The 15,242-nt window shown below is 39.0% G+C and overlaps 1 protein-coding gene across 1 annotated transcript in view; it reads right to left on the bottom strand.

Moving 5' to 3' along the window:
- Nucleotides 1-15,242, bottom strand: part of oca2 (oculocutaneous albinism II) — a 403,227-nt gene that overhangs the window by 336,978 nt on the left and 51,007 nt on the right. Inside the window, exon 2 of the mRNA XM_048598233.1 lies at nucleotides 3,179-3,292. Coding sequence (XP_048454190.1) covers nucleotides 3,179-3,292 — 114 coding nt within the window. The remainder of the gene's footprint in view (nucleotides 1-3,178; nucleotides 3,293-15,242) is intronic.

The raw sequence follows: 15,242 nt of genomic DNA, 5'->3' as shown, positions 1-15,242 counted from the left end.
AAGATCGGTGTGGACCCTAACCCGCTTCCCCACTGTAAGGATCTTGTGAATCTAAGTGATAGCTGCAGCCAGAATACAAGAAAAACACCGCAAGCTCAGCATTAAGCGTGGTTGCCAACATGACATCATCACTTTTATACGTCGATTTTCACACCTAAGAAACACTAGCCATTGTCAGGGGGAAATAGCGGACAAGACTATGACAATCATTGACTGCAGCGAGCCACCAACACCAAAATCAAAAGCCCACAATGACATCTGATAACTCTGCATCTCCTTTGGCTAATCCAAGATACCTCATCCCCAATAGATTTGCTGCATATCCATCCTCCTGCATAGATGGACGGATGCTGCTGAAGACTCCTCTCAGCTAAGGCTAAGGTTATTTCAAAACTTTCATCAACTGCCTTCTTCTTTAACAACTGGCAATAATAGGTTGATTAACTCACTCAGTAGCTTGCAACCTAGTACTGAAGACATCTTGAAACAATATGGGCATGAGTCAAACAACACACACCCAGAATACTCAAACTAAGAAATTAAGTTCATATAATCATCTTTCATGAGTAGTTAATCAAAATAATGATATATTACAGTTAGTGTTATTTTATCTTAAGTACCACTAACTATAATTGAATTTGTGTTAACTAAAACTAATATTGCTGTGGAAATATAACCTCCGTGAGACAGAATAAAGCCTCATTAGTTTATTTAAACAGAGATTAGTAAAACAAATTATAAAAGATTTTTGTCAAAGAAAGCTTGGAATCTGAAGTCTATTTTAATGCAACAGAACCTCCAGAATAACTCAAAAATGTGAACTCCTATTCAATGTGTTCCGAGAAAACACAATTAGAATTTTTAGTAGGATGGATTGAAATGTAAAAATACGTTCAATGAGGCATTTTGATCTTCCCTAAGGCTGTTTAGGTCGAGAAGCAGAGCTGCAAGATTTTAATATTACTTGGAATGGTCTAGGAATATTAAATATTTAATGTGATGATAGATTGAAAAGTATGCAATTCTCCAGATTTGGGAATTTCCCTGACCTACTTCCACTTATTAATATACTTGAGTATAGATTGTGCATCATGGCCGTTGAAATTGTTTTTCTCAATAGTGTAAGCCTTTATCAAAGTGCCTGAGTCAATTTTTACCTCTTTTATTTCAAACTGTAGCACCTCACTACCCTTTATATTAAATTTTAATAACCTGTTTATCATTTCCATAAGTCACTTATTGCTCACAGTATGCATATGAGAGAGAGGGAGAAAGAAACAGATGGAAGGAGAGACACAGAAAAAGAGAGAAACAAGCAGAGGAGCGAAAGAGAGAGTAATGGAGATAGGGAGATCAAATTCAATCTGGAAATTCAAGACCATCTGTTCTCCCTCACCAAATGTACACTGCACACAAGCAGTGATGTCTGTAAAATCCCAAAGATTGTCTCTCAGACCTCATTAAAATAGTTAGACTTCTTTTAACTCTTTCAATTCTCTAACAAACATTTAAGTATCTACACCTAGGTATCCTGTACCTAAGAAGGCGCCAAAGCGGCGATGTTACAAACTTTTCACTAGACTCATTCGGCTGCATATGACAATAAAGCCAATTCTAGACTAAGGATGGCAATGCAAATTAAGTTCTGGAACAGCTAATAATCAATGGTTGGGAAAATCGATATTTTACTTCATTTATTCATTTTTGCAGTGTGAGCATCACTGGTAAGACTAGAACTTATTGTCCTTCCCTAATTATCCTCAAGAAGATTGTGGTGAGGCACCATCTTGAACTACTACAGTCCATATAGGGACAACCACAGTGCTGCTAGGGAGGGAGTTGCAGGAATTCAATTGAGAGATGCTGGAGGCATAGCAATCTACTTTCCATCTGCAAGACAAGGATGGTAGGGAGACAGGCAGTTGGGGGAGATGAGACTGGGGCAGTTGGGGCGTGTGGGTCGCTGGCAAAGCAAGTAGTTGTGGGGAGGGTATGGACAAAACATGTTGGGGAAGCTAATAGCTGCAAAGGAGGGGAAGAAGCCAGTGCCAGCAAAGGGAAAACAGGGGAAGAAGCTGTCAAAGAGAGCCTGTCAACGAAGGAATACCTAGCTAACTGGGAAGCAGGAAATCTTGAAGTCGTAACAATTAATGCCTTGCAAACTAATATGTTTTTTATGAAATGTGTGTCATTGAAAAAAATACCTTTCATTGCTAACTTATGATTGGTACCTTGAACCAATTTAAATACTGCCATGACAATGGAGGAACTTCCTCGGAACTTACTAAGATATTGAACTTTAAATGCAGCATGTGTTTTTATAATTAAAGGACATGTAGCCAAAAGATAACTGTGGATGTACATTCAGTGGCAACATGGATACAAACTTGGCTGAAGGATAGGAAATAACGTAATGGACATTTTCAATCTGGAGGAAGTTTACAGTGGAGTTCCCAGGGAATCAGGGTACTGGGACCTTTGCTTTTCCTAAATTACTTAGATGTAGGTGTGCAGAGAGCAGTTACAAATTTTGCAGATGACACAAAACTCAGAAGAATTGTAAACAGAGAGTGAAATAACTCCACAGGGGCCGGTATCCTGTTACGAAGCTATCCTTTATTTACATCCTTTATTTAGCACTGATCTAGCTCTTTCAGAGCCAGCTCTTAGCATGAACAGAACCTCTGACACTCCTGTCAGCCAGGTCTCCCTGATTGGGGCTGTACCCTGATTGGACCAGATTAACAGCCCCAATCAGGGATCTCATTCTAAGAAGTCCACCTGGCTGACCTCATTATAATCACTAGTGAGGTGGACAATGTAGACATTGACCTGTTGGTGTAGTGGGTAGATAGGTGGCTGATGAATTTCACTGCAGTGAAATGTAAAGTAAAACATTGGCCCAATAGTGTTTTACATGATCCAGCCATCAATCTTAAAAAAGAATCACCAAAAATATCTTTGTTCTCATTGAGGGTACTTAATTTTTCAAGCAACCTTTATTGAAAATCCAAGTAATAACTGCTACAGGTTGTTCCAACAAAATAGATGATGCAAACTATAAGCATTTTTCTTTTTCATGTTTCAGCTCTGTTGCTGCCTTTAACATCCCCTTTGTCTGTCTTTTACATTTAATTTGCAGTCAAGGAGATACATTTCATTTAATTTTGCAACTTACCCATTCCCTTCAGATATACCATTCAATAAAGGTGTTTTATCATTGAAATCATTGCCTTGCAACTTGGAGTTGAAGAGTTGGTAGTCTAAATTCCTTGTTGCACTGGACTGGAGCCTAAAACAAGAAAGGAATGATAGAATTTAATTTGAAGATCATTCAGGTATATTGGCTTAGAATTTCTTATCATGGCAAAATCCACCAGACATGCCATAAATTGTGTCATTTTGGTCATCAATCTAACCAATGCTAATTTATTAAAGAGAAAAATAAAATGTTGCATTTATATTGTGAATATTTTTATGACCACCAATAGAATGTCCTAACCAATGAAGTAGTTTTGAAGTTTAGTGGCTGTTGTTGTGGGAGAGGCAGGGACATATTGTCAAAAGCAAACTCCCCAAAGCAGCAATGTGGTAATGACCAGATAATTGGTTTGATGATGTTGATTGAAAGCTGCATTGTGGCCAGCAGACCAAAGACAGTGCTCCTACTTCTCTTCAAAGGTGAACCGTGTAATTTTTTACATAAATTTGAGGGGCATATAGAGCCTCAGTTTGCCACCTCATCCAAAATACGGCACCTCCAATGGTGCAGCATTTCACCCAAGAATGATGTGTTCAGATCCTGAAATGCGTCTTGGAACTAGAATGCTTATTCTGACTCAGGAGGTGACAACTGAGGCACAACTGACACTCCAACATTTACTCCAGGATATCCTGGTTTTCTTGTTAGGTTTGCCACAGCAACAGATCAGAGGCGAGGAGAACAAAGTCCACTCAAACTTGGAATGTTCTCATTTTCTAATGGATGGTGCCAGTGCAAGAAACTCTGGCTTTAGCTACATTTCCATCTGCCTGTCTGTATAGAGCAATTTTGAATTGAATTCTAAACTACATTGGCACTATAATGGCTTTCCTAAATGAAATCGCTCACTGAGAAACTGAGATTTCCTGCTCGCTTTAAGAGCAAGGGCACAAGGACCTGATCAGAACCGTTTGATAGGTGTTGTTGCTGCCCAGATAATCTAGATCAAAATTGAATTACCAGAGATTAAACTAAATTCATCTCAATCTGGTTCTTTTTATTCTGATTTGATCGGAATTAATTTAAAAGTACAGATTACTTTGCAAAATTTCTTTACTTTATCTTCATAGAATGTGCAGGCTGGTGGCTCTGGTGGGGTCAAAATGGATTAAATACAGTAAAACATGTTCATTTGAGAAACATTTGAAACAAAAATGCTAAATCCACTTTGATAAACCAAAGGGAGTCAAAATTACTCCAATAGAACAAAACAGTCATTCACAACTAATCTTGCAGAATCATAGATTTGCTTTCAATTCACTTGGAAAATATTCACCCTAACACCATAAAAATAGAAGCAGAAGTAGGTCATTCAGCCCTTCAAGTCTGTTCTGCCATCCATTGAGGTCATGGCTTATCTGATAATCCACTTGCCTGATTTTACCCCATAACCCCCTTTCCCTTACTGATTAAAAATCTGTCTCGGTCTTGAATATATTTAGTGATCCAGCCTCAACAGCCTTCTGTGGTAAAGAATTCACAAGCCTCAGAGAAAAAAAAATCCTCCCAATCTCTGTCTTAAATGAATGAGCCCTTATTCTGAGATTACATCCTCTGGTCATAGATTCTCCCAAAAAGGGAAACAACCTTTCCACATCTACTCTGTCATCTTGTGTGTTTCAATAAGAACACCTCACATTCTTCTCTATTCTAGTGAGCAGAGATCCAATCTACTCACCCTCTTCTCATAAGACAGTGCCTGCATACTTCGTATCACCCTATTTAAACTTCACTGAACTCCCTCCAATGCCAGTGTATCTTTTTTTTTTATCCATCATACATAATTACCATTGGCAATAATTTTTTTCAATGTTAACTGAAGCAAAACTGACAGTAAGACTACAAACCAAATTTTGTTTTTCTTTATTCATTCATAGGATGAAGGCATCGCTGGCTAGGCAGCATTTATTGCCCATCCCTAGTAGCCCAGAGGGCATTAAGAGTCAACCACATTGCTGTGGGTCTGGAGTCACATTTAGGCCAGACCAGGTAAGGATGTCAGTTTCCTTCTCTAAAGGACATTAGAGACCCAGATGGGTTTTCCCAACAATCAACAATGGATTCACAGTTATCATTAGAATCTTAATTCCAGATATTTATTGAATTCAAATTCCACCATCTGCCATGGTTGGATTCAAACCCTGGTTCCCAGAACGTTATCTGGGTCTTTGGGTTAACAGTCCGCCGATAATACCACTAGGTCATCCCCTCCCCCTAAAATAGTTTGACTTATCATTCTGTCAATTTCAAAGGATAGAAGTTTGGATGTGATGCTATAACCCTGTTTGGTGCTACTGCCATTAACCAATTTCAATTCACTCCCACATGCTTTAGGCTAAATTAATACATGAGGCATTCAGCCAGCTCCTCGCACACCATAATGCCATGTGGAATCATGAGCATAGTTTACTCTGAGAAGCAAATGTGCCTTGGCAATTAAAATCCAACAGTGCATACGCACAGATTGGTTAATTCTAACAGACTGTCCATGTTCTTACATTTTCTGAATTTGATATTATGTGAAATGGGTTTCTTGCAGGTACCAATCTTAGAAGTGTTCTCATAACCTTTCAGTCTAAGAGACACATTGCAAAAGCTGGCATTAATCCAGGAAATTCATAATCACCATTGATCTTAAGGAAGTGATGGAACTATGGTAGTTTCAGCAAGGGGATGGTGGAGCTGCACACAAAAGCCCCTGGAAATTGCACTGAGGTAATAGTAATGGAGCAAGTCATTGACTCAATAATTTCCTCTTTCTTCTGCCACATTCAAAGGTCTCTACATCTAGGATGTGTCTTTGCAGCAGCTCATGTCCCAAGATATTCTGCATGATGACCTAGAAAGCAATCTCACCATATGCAACAAAGTTACCACTCCATGATTTATGAGTTAAGATTTAAGTCAATAGTGTTTCTAAAGAAAAATTCCAACTGATTTGGCTGATGGCTTGGGACAGTTATTTCTCTAAACTCCATGTAGTTTTGATGGTTTTCTGTTCGTTTTATATTCATTTAAATTTATATTCATTTTCTATTAATTTTATATTCCCTTAAATTATTAGAAATTCTGAAATCAATGGCACCCAGTGTCCAATTTTTGACACCAACATCCCTTTACTCAAACACCGAAGTGCATTTCCTTCTCTATCACCGAAAGGGTGTGAATTAATTGTGCCTTCAATTATTTGTTCGCAAACTCTGCCTCTTTCTTGAGCCTTCATATTACTGACAGTAGACTTTCTCAGCTTCAAATAACCACTTTTAAAGGTTATAACCAAACTCTCCCAGTCTGGAACTTTAATAAAACAATTTCTCACACAGAGGTAATCTAATTTTTAACAGTTCTAAGCCATCTTCCTTCTTTAGGTGCAATTGTTTCAGAAATCTATTTTTAGCCAACACTTCTGTAAAACTGCCAGGCTGACCCTAAAAACATTTCCAATCTATAATTGTTTCCGTCAGTTATAAGAAAAAGCCATTTCCAGAGCTTTCTAACTGAAGCCTAATGCCTATATTGCTTATTCTGTGCTTATAAACGTCCCTCAATGTAAACAAATTTCCATTAACCTTCAAGAGCTAGTTCTCTCATACTATTTTTTTTTAAATTTGATACCACGTTGGCTACAAAAATACTTACAAGTTAATCATTAAACCTTTTCATATACAGGAAACCCACATGCCACTAATTCAATATTCAAAATGCAAAATAAATGATATTTAAACATATACAGGTCACAGATCTTGCATTACAGAATCAAGACCAACAATAATCTAGGCTGAAAAATCCAGTGACTACCAAAGGAGGAGTTCATAGTTGAAGGTGCCATAAGTCAAATATGATGTTAAACTGAGGTCCTTGCTCCCTTCTCCGTTGTACATAAAATATCACAGGGGCACTATTTCAAAGGAGAGATAGGGATTTCTCCACAATTATCTGACCATCTTTTATCTAAAACAGATCATCTGGTCATTAGCATATGACTTTTTTGTGGGATATTGTTGTATGCCATATCATCCTACATTACAATAGTAAAGATGTTGAAAAGAAGTGGCTCAAAACTGATTTGGCAAATCTCGAGGCAATAAAGGACATCTATCATAAATGGACGAGGTGTGTGTGCGCATGTGTGTGAGACTTTTTTTATCATGAAGCTCCTACTGGAGCTTTTTGATGTGGAGTGTGATGTAACAAAATGATCATCATCGCTTCCTGAGTTGATTAGACTAACTAAAATTCAGCTACCATAAGCCTCCGAATAAATGGACAACAAAAACCGTTTTATTACAGGAGCACAAGATTTTACTGGAGTTTTTCAAAGGAGAGTGTGATGCAGAAAACTGATTGCCATGAGTTCCCATATTAATTAGATTGATGAAAATTTAGCTACCACAATCCCCTGAATATTTTTTTTTATCTCTACTTCTTAGCGCTGCATTAGCTATTGAAATGGTGGCAAGTGCAGGAATGGTTTAGGGGAGCAAAACAATCAAAAGATTTTGAAATATTAAAGTGTAGAAAGCTGGGACAGGAATGCATCATTTGCTTCTCTCAATTGAGGACCTTTTTCAATCAACATTTGAAGAAAGTGGAGCATTCTTGAAGTCTTTCAGATGGCGGTGAAGAAAAGAATAAGGAAAAATATTTGTGGCAACAATCTGGAAATGTACAGCTTTGTTACTGTTTCCACTGCAATAAGAGGTGATGGGAAGACAATGGCCTAATGTTATAATCACTGGACTGTTAATCCAGGGGCCTAGGTAATGTTCTGAGGACCTGGGTTTTAATCCCACCATTGCAGATGGTGAAATTTGAATTCAATAATTTTTCTTTAAATTTGGAATTAAGAGTGTACTGATGTCCCTGAATCCACTGTCTATTGTCGGAAAAATCCATCTGGTTCACTAATGTCCTTTAGGGAAGGAAACTGCCATCCTTACCAGGTCTGGCCTACATGTGACTCCAGACCCACAGCAATGTGGTTGTTTCTTAACTGCCCTCTGGGCAATTAAGGATGGGTAATAAATGCTGGCCTAGCCAGTGATGCCCTCATCCTGACAATGCTTTTAAAAAAACTTGATCTTCCTGATACCTGTCTGATCAACAGTGCTAATAGCTGTCATTCAATGTCAAAATCAGCACCGCAACCTTAGTGCAATGGCCCAAGGAGCCAACTAGTTATATGTAAGACTTCCTTTGCCAAAGTGACACTAATTTAAAATACTAATGAGACTTGATCATTTGGCATGTATGAACTGCAGGCATTTTAAAAATGAATCCCACCACAAGGACATACAGCAATACTATTATAAGCCAAAGATATCACTGAATGTTGTAAGTATCGATACATGCACTGAGTTCAGAAAATAATACAGCTATGTAGCAGTTCCGTAATGTGGCTGAGTAGCTAGACAATCCACTTCCCCTAGCAGAAAAACATTAATCTAACTGGATAGAAACATAAAATACATTCTTTGTGAAGCATTTTGGTCATTGGAAACATTAAATGGATTTGAGTCAGCTACATAATTTGATTTTTTAGACATTGTTCATTAAAAAAAATTGAAAAGCCATCAAAATGATAAGTCACCTCATGGCTATCATTCACTTTTTTGAATTACTGACCACCTTACCTCTATAAATTTCCTCTTTTCATGGTCCACACTGAAGTAGGACTCTTTCTGCATTATTAAAGAGATTGTCATTTCAAAGAACGCAGTGTGCATGAATCATACTGCGTGGGCTGATGCTCCTGGACTTTTCCCATCAATTGTATCCCATTACCAGTAGTTGCAGCGTAATTTATAGTCAATCACCAACTAGCAACAGCAATCTTGACTTCTGGTCTTCAAGCCCGCGTTTGTATGACCCTGGAAGCATTACATCCTAGCATCCAACGTTTTTATACGTAGAAAGTGGTTCATCAATTAACAACCAGCACTAGGACTCCTGCTCAATTTACCCCCTCCCTCCGTCAAGACTATTGAGGGCATCTGTAGATCCTCTAGTAGCATTAATAAGTTACTCAATGCAAGCTAATGGTAAATGTAGAACCTTCCCAGCCTGTACAGCTCCTAAATGGGTGAACTTTCTCATCAGTTGCAGAGCTCATTCAATGCAATACTATAGGTTATTTTTTTCTTACAGGGTTGAGCACCATTCCTGAACTACCATCATCTCAGTATATCTGTGCATTAGTAAAGACCTACAGCTAACAATTGATAGTTCGTATTACATTCAAAAAAAAGGAATTGTGCGTTCAAAACTCCTGGCTTGGAGGACAGCATAAATCCATTTTATGTTTATGCACATTTATGTAGCTTTATTTGTTTTCTCCAGCCTAAAGATATCAACACAATTAAAATACTTTCCTTCTGATAGGATGAAAACTGTTCTTCTTTACCAAAGCCTGATTTGACTGAACTGAACTCAAACAACAAGTGGCTCCAGGTCTGTTTTCCCTGCATGTCAAAAAAAGTCAAACTTTGCAAACACTTGATGAATTAACTTCACAAGTATTCGGCTTGGTGTTTTACTGAAATCTCTTGCCTTCTTGGAAATTATGTCTTTTGTTTACGATTCCAAAGAATTTTCTGACCGCTTTAAGAAAAGGTTTCACAGACTGAAACCACACATCTACTTTAGCCCAACTTGAACATGCAAATTTCCAAATGATAATAACATATAACACACCTTTATCACAGAAATGAATGCTTATGAGTCACAACCAAATCAGATAAGCTGTTTTACTTGAGTTGCCAATGAAATATTCATTTATGCTGTCAACTCTGTAATGATGCATCGATATTTTTCTCAAATATCCTTCTACCTTTTCTTTTTATTTTGAGTATTCTAATTGCATACTCAATGTCTTGGGTCATCACCAGGTTTTGATCTTTTTTCCTTAGACCTACTGATTGGAAGAAGCCAGGATGGAGACACTGTTGTTGTCCTCCAACCAAGAACTCTACAGCCAATCTCTACACATTTTGACATTCATTTATGAAGTTACACATTATAAGCACATATCTTTGAACTCAATTATCATAGTTTTAATCCGTACCTACTATGGAGCCTTCAAGTGAATATTCAGTTAATGTCCTCCACCTGCATGCAATTTGACAGAATTAATACACAATTAACATCAGCAGGCTGTTGTGGTGTGGTGGCAGTGTCCCTATCCCTGAGCCAGGAGGCCTATGTTCAAGTCTCACTTGCTTCAGAGGCGTGTGTAATAACTTCTCTAAACAGGTTGATCCAAACTGCCTGAAGAGCTCATGTGGTGTAGTGGTAGCATCCCTACCTCTGACCTGGGAGATTCAGGTTCAAGTCCTGTTCTGTAGGTGGGTCATAACATCCCTAACCAGGTTGATTAGGCACAGGGGGGCAAGGTATTATATTTACAATTAACATTGTGGGATATTTTTCTCGGTCAGTAATCTTGAAGTGAGGAAAAGCATATGCAACTGTCAAATAAGATTAGCTGGAGGGCAGAATTAGCTAAGTTACACAAAGTGCCAATGGCCACTTCAGTAGACACTGGCAGTGTGATCCTTATGTGCCAATCATTCTGAAGCAGATGGAAGACAATTTTACTGCGAAGCTTCAGTTTCTCTGGAGTCAGTGTTTTTTCAGCCATTGCCAAATGATTGTCCCTAGCATACCAGTAGATCCAATCAATGAGCCTTTGCTACCATCTAATGACTTTGACAGCCCTTCCCCTTCTTCTCCACTAAGTCAAGTGCCATGGAAGACTGAAGAAAATCGTAACAGTTGTGAGCTTAATGTCACCTAAAATCCAGTGTAAACCAGTATCCTTTAAAATACCAACACAGTAAAAGCCTGGCAATGTTGAAATGCCTGATTCACACTGGTCATCAAGGTATATTGCGTGTGTCATGCACTAACTTAGTGCAGTTATGCAAACAATTACTTCGACAACATTAATACATGACCAAGTGTTTTTATTAATTCATTCATGGGATGTAGACATTGCTGGCTGACCAGCATTTATTGCCTGTCCCTGGTTGCTCTTGAGAGGGTGGTGGTGAGCTACTTTCTTGAACTGCTGCAGTCCACATGCTGTACGTTGACCCACACTGCCCTTAGGGAAGGAATTCCAGGATTTTGACCCAGTAACAGTGAAGAAACAGCGATGTATTTCTAAGTCAGGGTGGTTAGCCTCTTGGAGGGGAGCTTGTAGGTGGTGGTGTTCCCACATATCTGTTGCCCTTGTCCTTCTAAATGAAAGAAGTCATTTGAAAGGTGCTGTCTAAGGATCTTTGGTGAATTTGGTAGGTTGTACACAACAACGTCTGTACCTTAATAATAATTCCGCTGGACAAGACAGGAAGTAAATTGGAATTTAGGACCTTGTTCGTAAAGGTGTTTCAATCTCAACGCTAACAAAATGGGAGAACAGCACATCTATTAGAAAGTATTCTATGCACCACAAGAACAGTGGTAGTCAGCTACAACACAGTATGAAATGTGCACAATCTGCCCTATAATAGAGATCAACGATGAGTCAAGACTGATGAGTCTGCATTACATGCACCTTTACAAAATCTGCTGTTCTCCCTTCACCCACTTCAAAGCATAGTGAAGTTGTACTTTCAGCTTACAAATTGTTGTTGTTGCAGATTTAAGCCTAATTTTAGCAAGTGACCATGCAGTTGCTATACCATTTCTGCTTTGGAAGTGAAAACGTTGCTGAAAATGCCGATATTGGGAGAACAGGTGGTCACAGCAGATGGTGCAGTAAGACATGTGGATCTTAGTTCAGGACTGCACCTGAGCTGACTGGAATGAGAGAGATGGGGTCAGTCAGAAGGTAGCAATTATTTGTCACCTAACCTATATAGTGAAATCGTGGATGTTGTTTGAAGAGATGGCACTGGAGCATTGCAACATTTTGCGTACAACACACACAAAAAAAAATGTCACTGAATATTTTAGATATATGTGACAATACATCTAAATCTAAGGAAGGAGAAACTGGAGATGATAATGAATTTGACACATCTGAGAAGTTGGATCAAAAGATTTGAATAGGAAACTTCAAGGATGTGGGAATCAAGGGTCTGGAATTTCTGAGGACTGGCAATCTCATGCTGATTACATTTCGGCTCACTGATGTCATTTCAGCAAGGAAATCTGCAATTTCCGTCTCCTTCCCATTTGCATTAGACACCCTCGCGAGAACTTCTTTTCAAATGTAATACCTGTGTTCATATCTGTTTGTGTTGACACTTATTTTTATTATTTTCTTGGAGTAGTAGCTAACAAAATTTTTCTTTCTTTCACGCAAGTGAACTTTGTAATTTGCCTCCTTCATTTTGATGGGGTTAATTATGTTTTACCTGAGGTGTGATTACAAAAGGAGAAAATAAAAATATTTTGTTGCGTTCAACCAAGAGGGACCTAAGAAGTTGACAGCCAATTTCTAATCCTTGGCTGGTCATAACATCTGTCAGGTTCTTGTGGTGCAGTAGCAACATCTCAATCTCTGAACCAGGAAGCTTGAGTTCAAGTCCCACCTCCTCCAGTTGTGTATTATGATATATCAATGAGCAGGTTGATAAAAAAAATCTTGTACACTTACTGTGCATGGAGCAGCTGCTGCAATTTGTGGGTAATGGGAAATATAGCAAGACTATGTGCCTAGTATCTTTGGCTGAAGGGCAAGGCGGGGATGTTGAGAGTATCCAGGTTGACTCAAAGTGAGCAAGTGGTCAGAAAGCAAACAAACAGACCAGACGTGCAAGGGGTGTACGTATGGCCAGTGCCCATGGAGCATGCCCTGATGTATTGGTGCCAGGTCTCCAACATGGGGATCGTTCAGAGAAAGCGGTGAGCTGCTTTCACCAAGTACTCACTCCAACTTTCATGTCATGAATTCTCAACATCTAGTTTTCTTGTAACAGTTGGTACAATTTAAAGTTTCATTTTAATGAGTTATGGGCCAGGCCAGACCAGACCTCAAAGTCTTGTAAGGAGATAGCCTGGACCCTAACTTTCATATTTATTTAAAGGCAAGAGCAAGGTGCTGTTTTTCCAGATGTGTTTTGATTGGTCTACCATTAGGCTTTGATCAAAGCACACTTCATTCCTACAGCACAGTTAAAATACAAAAATAAAGAACTGGCTTAACTTGAACTCGATTGAAATACTCAACAAGATAATGTATTACTTAACCACTAATCATCAACTGTTCCATTAAGGCAGCATCCCATAAGCACAACTTTTGGCAAAAATCCAATTCAGCAAAACAGTTCTGGTTCTCATGGGCTGCCTCTCTCCAGTCCAGAAAAAAAAGAACAATCTGCTTCTTTTAACATTTAAGAGGCAGCCTCGCTGTCTAAATCTTCACTCTCGCAGCCGGGAACTCAAAGTTTTAGCTCAGCAGGCAGCAGAAATCTTCTCTCCAACTGAAAGCAAAACTAAAAGTCTTCCTTGATTCTGTGTGAGCTCTAACCTCACCCACTCATAAAACACCCAGGGAGAAACGAAAAGCTGTTTACCAACTACCTGTCTGAAGGAGACATTCTGACACCATGTGGCAACATTTCTCTGAAAGAGAAACAGCACAAAACACATTGCTCTTAAAGGCACAGTAGGCACAATCCGCATTCATTAAGGTAGTCAACAAGCAATAATCCCCTTTAATAGGCAACTCACCATTACCTAGCCTGAATCTCACATTGAAACCTGGAACTTAGTTAACAGATGCAGCAAATTGTTGCTGACAGGCGCAAGATAGACCAGGCTGGAATTTCACATCTAATTCTGCAATACTTCTTGCAAATCATTCAGACCCCTATTAAATTCCAATCTCTGGTCCTCATCAATCCTGCCTCTGCAACATTGTCTAGCCTTACAACTCTTCAGAATCTCTAGACTCCTTGTGCACATCCTTCATTTTCACTGCTCCACCTCTGATGACTGTGCCTTCAGCTACCAAGCATGAGGACCCTTCCCTCAACCTCACTTTCCTCCTTTAAGATGGTCCTTAAAATCTACTCCCTTGGACAAATGTTTAGTCACCTATTTTGATGTCTCCTTATGTAGGCTTGGTGTCAGATTTAGCTTCATAGCAGCCCTGTGAAGCAGCTTGAAAACATTTTCCTGCATCAAAGGTGCTATAAAAATGCATGAAGTTAATGATGTATTTGGTTGCTCAGATTTTTATCTTCTTTATTCTTTCATGGAATGTGGGCATCACCAAAAAGGCCAGCAGTTTATTGCCTATCCCTGTTTGCTCTTGAACAGAGTGGCTTGCTTGGCCATTTCCGAGAACAGTTAAAAGCAAACCTCACATTGCTGATTGTCTGGAGTCACATGTAAGCCAGACCAGATAAGAATGGCATATTTCCTTTCCTAAGTGAAGGCCTCTAGATTACAAATCCTGAGACGCTATCACTATGCACCATCTCTGCATCTGAGGGATCTAATGGAATACACTGATCCTTTTTAATCACAAGTATTTTTCACATAGATGGAAAAAAATAACAACTGGCAACAATCCTTCTCAGTTCCCAGTCTGAGGTGGACGAGTGTTGGGCTTAAGAAAGATATCGCCAAACCAGACCATTAAGGGTTAATGATTAATAGTTAGTTGGATGTGACAATGAGCAGTTGAAGCAAAGTGGAAAAACACATGAAAATAGGCTTAGTGTAAAAGACTGCCTGTTTGGCTGGGAGGTAACTGCATAACCTTGATTGTCTGCATGGAACCATTCTTTTATGCAGTTAAAACAGAGATATTTTCAATTTGTTTTCTGCACAATGGACTGTCTGGAAAAGCACTGAAATTACAATGAAATGGTGATACAGCACGTAACCAGCACTTTCCCCATCAGACCAGGGTTCATAAGACCCAGGCCCATAGACCTACACCGTCAGTCCAGGTTCGTGTGACCAGATCCATAGACCTACACCATCAGACTGGGGTTCATAAGAACAGGTCCATAGACCTACA

The sequence above is a fragment of the Rhincodon typus genome, chromosome 6 (genome assembly GCF_021869965.1).
Source record: "Rhincodon typus isolate 14 chromosome 6, sRhiTyp1.1, whole genome shotgun sequence".
NCBI classification, from domain to species: Eukaryota; Metazoa; Chordata; class Chondrichthyes; order Orectolobiformes; family Rhincodontidae; genus Rhincodon; species Rhincodon typus.
The sequence above is the reverse complement of the archived record's forward strand: the minus strand, read 5'-3'. Positions and strand labels throughout refer to the sequence as shown.